The 6398-nt window shown below is 32.8% G+C and overlaps 1 protein-coding gene across 2 annotated transcripts in view; it reads left to right on the forward strand.

Moving 5' to 3' along the window:
- LOC114343294 (failed axon connections) overlaps window positions 1-2587 on the forward strand; it is a 166526-nt gene extending 163939 nt beyond the window's left edge. For both annotated transcript variants that reach the window (XM_028294107.2, XM_028294113.2), the window contains exon 5: window positions 1469-2587. In XM_028294107.2, the coding sequence (XP_028149908.1) occupies window positions 1469-1537 (69 nt within the window). In that variant the 3' untranslated portion in view covers window positions 1538-2587. The remainder of the gene's footprint in view (window positions 1-1468) is intronic.
- The last annotated feature ends 3811 nt before the right edge of the window (window positions 2588-6398 follow it).

Consider the following 6398-nt stretch of genomic DNA (forward strand, 5'->3'; position numbering starts at 1 on the left):
ATAATCTCAGATATGCAAATGATACTTCTTGCAGAGACAGCAAATTTTGGTTGATCGCACTATGAAAGGCTATGATACTAGAAAGGCTCTGAACAGAAAAAACAAAAATCGTGATTGTAAGAACAAGATTGAAGACGAAACAATCCACGTTAAAGGAAAACCTTTAGAGAAAGTACCCAGATAAAATTACTTGGGACGTGAGCTAGCTAACAACGGGACTGCAGCCTTGAAATAAAATGACACATTGAGATGACCAGAAGCGCTGTCAATACGATGAAAGCAGTATTATGCAATTGAAAACTGGGAATAGAAATTAAAACTAATTAAAACTAGAGTATTGAGATGCTACCTATTCTCTGTTCTTTTATATGTAGTTGAAAACTGGACAATTACGGACACAACTGAAACAAGAGTTGCCAGCTTGGAGATGTGGTGTTATCATAGAATGTGGAAAATACCATGAACACAACACGTAACAAACACGGAAACATTAAGAAAGATGAAAAAAGAGAAATAAATAATACTCAACCCTATGAAGAAAAGAAAAATGAGCTAATTTGGTCATATACTAAGAAAAACAAAAAAAAAAAAAAAGAATGTGTGTGTACTTTGTACGCACGTAAGAAGTTATTCTTCTATTATATAATTTTAACGAAGTAAATATACTTAACAGGTTATTTGTATTCTATTTAAATATTAAACTAACTTTCTTATCTACCCTTTCAAAAATTTTTTATTAAAACAACCAAAAATAAAAAAAAATGAATCGTCCAGGATTGGAACCCGGGACCTTTCGATCTCTGACCGAACGCTCAACAACTAGACCACCGAGTCTCCTGTAATTGACACGTAAGTTTCGGATATAATTACACAACACAGTGACAAATAGATTGAGTGTTATCGTGATAAAAATGTTATACCTACATATTTTATTATCTTATTACAGAGGAAGCGAAATTCAAAGACACAAAAATTATAATAAATAATACATTTACTAAAAACACTAATATATTCTTTTAATGACTTATTTGCGCTGATACAGATACTATCTTGAAAGATTAGAAACGAACTACATACTGTCTGTGTGCGCATGCGCGCAGATTTATGAAAAATTTTACTCTCAATGGCGCCTAAAGAAGAATAACTTCAAAAACATGTGTTGATGCGATTGGTGATGGTATACAAGTGAAAGTGGAAGAGGAAAAGTAGACGATCCCAATTTTTGCGCCCCCCGAAAGTTATTTCGAGGGGCGCAAAACGACTGCACTCGCGGCACCCGATGTGGTCACACCTATGGTCACAATAATCACACATACACTTAACTTTAGCGTCGACAAATCGTTTTTTCATAGATTTTCATCGATTTTTTCATCATTGCCAGATTCATTTACCTGATTATCTTGAATATCAATATCACCTTCATTTAATCTTGTAATCGTTGTTTTAATTTATTATTTTTTTATTTTAGGCTGACGAAAAAGAAAAGGATAAGGCTAAAGAAAAGTCAGAAGAGAATAAGGAGAAGGAAGGGAAATAGGAAGGTGGTTGTCTTACACGCCCCACTGCCGAGGCTCATTAATTTCTCTTTTGTTGTCTTTCGTCTTATAGATTCATTTTCATTTAATATATACGATTATAAACTATGTGCAACAAATCTTAGTTTATAAGATTCATTCACTTTTAATTGAAATATATTTAAAATACTCTTGTCAGTGACAGTTATTGTAGCTTTTTTTATAAAATATATAGGACACTTATTCGCAAGATATATTCATTAACAGTTAAGACAATTGTTTGTATAAAATAATTTTAGCTAGGTTTTTTATTGTAAGCAAATGTATGTCTAAAAAAATTGACGGGCAGGAAAGATTTTATGAAGACACCGAGTTCATCACTCTTTCAGCCTCTCAAGGTTTATTCATGTTAGTGCAGTCTCAATGTATCCACTATATGTCCAGTTAGTAGTACATTATATTCATTCCACATTTTAGCAGTCGCGAGTGACAATACTATCACTCGATTATTACATTTCCCAGATAATAATGGCGTCTATTGTTAAATTTCAACTATATCTTTTGTACTTGCCGCCCTAATTTTTTAAGGGCGCAAATATCAGAGTAGAATAATTTTTATCTGGGAAGTGAATCATTAATTCTCGTCCTTTGGATTTCTCAATATTGCTACACACATACAGAGTGTCCCAACATTTTTTTCATGACAGTCTTAGCGTATTAATTGGTACACTTTGTATATCCGACAATTTGCGCATCAATTAATTAAAGATCTCATTCCCATTTCCACAATTTTGACAGATCCTAAAGGAGAGATAAGACTTGTCTATACCGTATCACAAAATTCTCATTGCTTGTCTGTCATACTACTGTAGAATTTTGTATTTTTTTATCAAATGATTTTTGAAGAATTGACATTTGACATGACAATTTGTTGAATTAAGATTGACATAACGATACGAATGAATGAAATATCGTTAATTTTTAATTTGGAAGTTATTGTACTATCAATTACTTTAATTTACTACAACTGTGTTGTATGCTATATTAATTTAATTAAATTGGTATTTTAAGTTGCTGCGTTTTTTATTTCAATTCCTACCCGAGATTCCTTAACTGTTATTCACAATAAGAAAACTTGTCTACCATAACTCGTCGACTATCCCTACTTTTTCTTTCTTTATACATCAAATTACGTGTAGTAAATTTTAACTGGTATGGAAGCTGTAGATGTAAACATTAGTTGACAATGACCTTGTAATGAATTTTGTTCTAATTTTTTTTGTCATTTGAAAAATGTAGGTATTATTTTAGCAACAATTATTATTAGAATTAGAAATATGCTTTATTGTCATGAAAAATTGTACAATTTTATCGACAAAGCTTATGAAAAGCCACAAAACAATAACAATACAATTATTTACTAAAATTACATAAATCGACAATATAACACAAAAAAATAATAATGAAGTAAACAGAAAAAATGAATTGCAAAATTTAAAATTTTAAATAAATTGCAAATTGCAAAGTCTACCTTAGTAACTAATCGGGCAAAAAGTTAGGCTGCTGCATATGCCACCCAAACACAGATAAAAAAATATACTACTCTTAAAAAAGGTACTTACAGTAACTTCTTAGTTATTGATTAAGAAATTCTTCTACTGAATAATATGGTCTTTCAGATAGGTAGGCTTTTGTCATTTTACGGAATTTGGAGAAAGATGTTGCAGCTTTAAGTTGTAGAGGGAGATGGTTGTACAGTTTTTTTGCGGAATATAATATGGATTTCTTTACTAACTCGGAGGTTGGGGTCGGTAAATAGACGTCAAAGGTAGAATTTCTCGTGAAGTAGTTATGATTCGGTCTTGCTGGAAATACATGTAGATGTTTACGAATTAAGCAAACAGTTTCTAAAATATATAAAGAAGGAAGAGTTAAAATTCTGTGATCTTTGAAGTAGCTTCTGCAATGTGTTATTCTTCTGAGGCCAAACATATATCGTATTGCCCTTTTTTGTAATTTGAAAATAACATCGGATTGGGGAGCTGTACCAGAACCCCAAAAAGGAAGACCATATCGAAGATGTGACTCGAACAAAGAAAAATATGTCATTTTGGAAGGTGCTAAATCGAGTTCCTTCGAAACAGATCTTATAGCATAGCAAGCTGAAGATAATTTCTTCCTTAACAAATCGATATGAAGGGACCATTTAAGGTTGCTGTCTAAAAAAATTCCGAGAAATTTTACAGAATCAACGGTACTAATCTGGCTGGTTATTAAGTGGTAAGGGTTGAAGAGCTCCTTTATAAGATAATGCCACTGTTTTATCTACGTTAAACGAGAGCAAATTAGAGTCCGACCAGCATAGGGATTACGAACACTCGATACGAATCGTATCCGCCATGTTTTCCCATAGCGCCTTACGGGAAAACATGGCGGATACGATTCGTATCGAGTGTTCGTAATCCCACCCCTGGTTTTTATTATAAGTAGATCAGAAGTTATAGTGGCATGAAGAGTAGCAATATTAGAGTTGCTCCAAGTGATGCTGGTATCATAAGCAAAAAGAAATATTTTTCCATCGATTTTTAAACTAGTGATGTCATTAATAAAGATAAGGAAAAGTAGAGGACCCAGTACTGAACCTTGAGGTACCCCACATACAATGTTTTTGAGACTAGAGTCTGTATCATTGGCTCTAACCAATTGTTTCGTATCATCCAAGTAAGATTGGAACCAATTCAAAGAAATACCTCGAATTCCGTAGAAATTTAGTTTTTTTATCAAAATGTCGTGATTTACACAATCAAAAGCTTTGGTGTAGTCACAAAAAACGGTGGCAGTGTGAAGATTATTGTTGAGTGCTTGGTAAACGTCATGTAGTACAGAAAACATGGCATCAGTGGTACATTTATTATTTAAAAAGCCAAACTGATTTTGTGATAAAATGTTGTTTTCAACTAGAAAGGACATAAGTCGAGCTTTTATGAGTCTCTCAATAATTTTGGAGAGTACCGGTAGCAGTGCAATAGGTCTATAATTGCAAGCATTAGATTTTTCACCACCCTTATGAAGAGGAATAATGATGGCTGTCTTTAGGCACTCTGGAAATTTGCCTTTCTCAAAATAATCATTAATAAGTGAGATGAGGACTTCTAAGACATTTTCTGGGAGATTTGAAAAATTTTTTATCGATAGACCATCAGGACCATCACTTCCTACAGGAAGATTTGCTTTTGATACTACTGATTGTTTGGATCAGTTCAGCTATATCAACTGGTTTTATAAAGAATGAATTCGAGACCTTTCTTGAACTAGGGAGATAGGAAATGGGATCTTGTTGTGGCAAAATAGTTGATGTAATGTTTTTACTCGCATTAACAAAGTATTCATTTAGATTTTCCGGGTCTGGAGGAGAAAATGTTTGAGAAGTGTGGGTTTTATTTCGAAGATCGTTTATTATGGACCAAGTTTCTTTTGCAATATTTTTAGAGCTTCCCAGGCGGTTTTGATAGTACACTTTTTTAGCTGATTTTAGAAGTTTAAGATAGGTTGCCCTGTAATTAGTGATATAATCAGTGACAGAGACGTTGGTTGTAAATTTCTTGATGTAGAGTAGTGACCCTTTATATGTTCACATTTAATACTAAATGAAAATGCTTTTTGAAACACAAAAAATATGATTGATTTTCATATATCATCATGAAAGCGTTAAATAATGCTAAAAAAGCCACTGATATTAAAGTAGCAGCTATTTTCAATTGATATTTTCATTTAGCATTAGAACATGCAACTGCTATATCAAAATAGCGAGTCGGACAGAGAGCCGAATTTAAGGCAGTGTGGGCCTCTGGGCAGAATTGGTGTGGGGCCCTACCCCCTACGTATTAAAAAAATTGTTGTTATATCTATGGTATACAACCAACTACAGGGTTTTTCCTTTTAGAAATAAAAAAAATGTTGATCTAGGTACTTTTATAAATATATTTTTAAATAATAAAAAATATTAAGAGCTGTATCTTGTTACAGTAAAATATTAAAAATAAACACAATAAAATGTATGGTTAATGTCCGGGTAATTTTTGAGATTTTTTAATTGAAAATTCCTTGATTATATCGGGCATGTCTAGTTGCTTTAAAAAGACATCGTGTTCAATGCTCATTACAGGAAGATGATTCAAACGCTCTTGGCGCATCATAGACCGAAGTCGATTTTTAATTAACTTAAATTTTGAGAATGATCTCTCTCCACTCAGTTAGCATCAGAAATAAATATAAACGAAGTGTCATCTCAACGTTTGGAACCGCATCATTCACATTCTTCCCTTTTAACAGTCGGTACATTTGAAATTCTTAACTTATATTTGATGAGCCGATCTCTTCTTTAAATGAGTTGAAAAATTGTACATATCGTACCAGTCGACCACTAGATTTTAATGTTAATCATTGCTATAAGGTAAGCTTCAGTGAGTGAGCAGTAGTGGAGTGAGTCGAATATTCTTAAAAGATGTATAAATTCTTTAAGTGATTTAAGTGCCGCCACTACTGAATTAAAGTCAACAATTGGATCCTGGGGAATACGAACTGTGCTGATTGTCATCTCAAAATATTGCGAATATTCCTGTGTTCAGTGAACACATTCGATTATACAAAATACAAACCATTTGCATCGCTATGAGTTTTAAATTGTTGCTCATCGTCTTCTGAAATTTTGGATATTGCTCCTTTAATCTGATTATAACCTTTAACTAGTGTTTTTGCGGCATCATTTCTAGATTATTATCTAGCAGTAGTATTTATTCTTTTAGGAAAAGTAATATTTCTGTAATGGTCGGCGTTGCTTTCTCTTAAAAGGCGCAGCTTTTAAACATCCGATTAACAAGTTGT

This window comes from Diabrotica virgifera, chromosome 5, assembly GCF_917563875.1.
Source record: "Diabrotica virgifera virgifera chromosome 5, PGI_DIABVI_V3a".
In the NCBI taxonomy this organism is placed as follows: Eukaryota; Metazoa; Arthropoda; class Insecta; order Coleoptera; family Chrysomelidae; genus Diabrotica; species Diabrotica virgifera.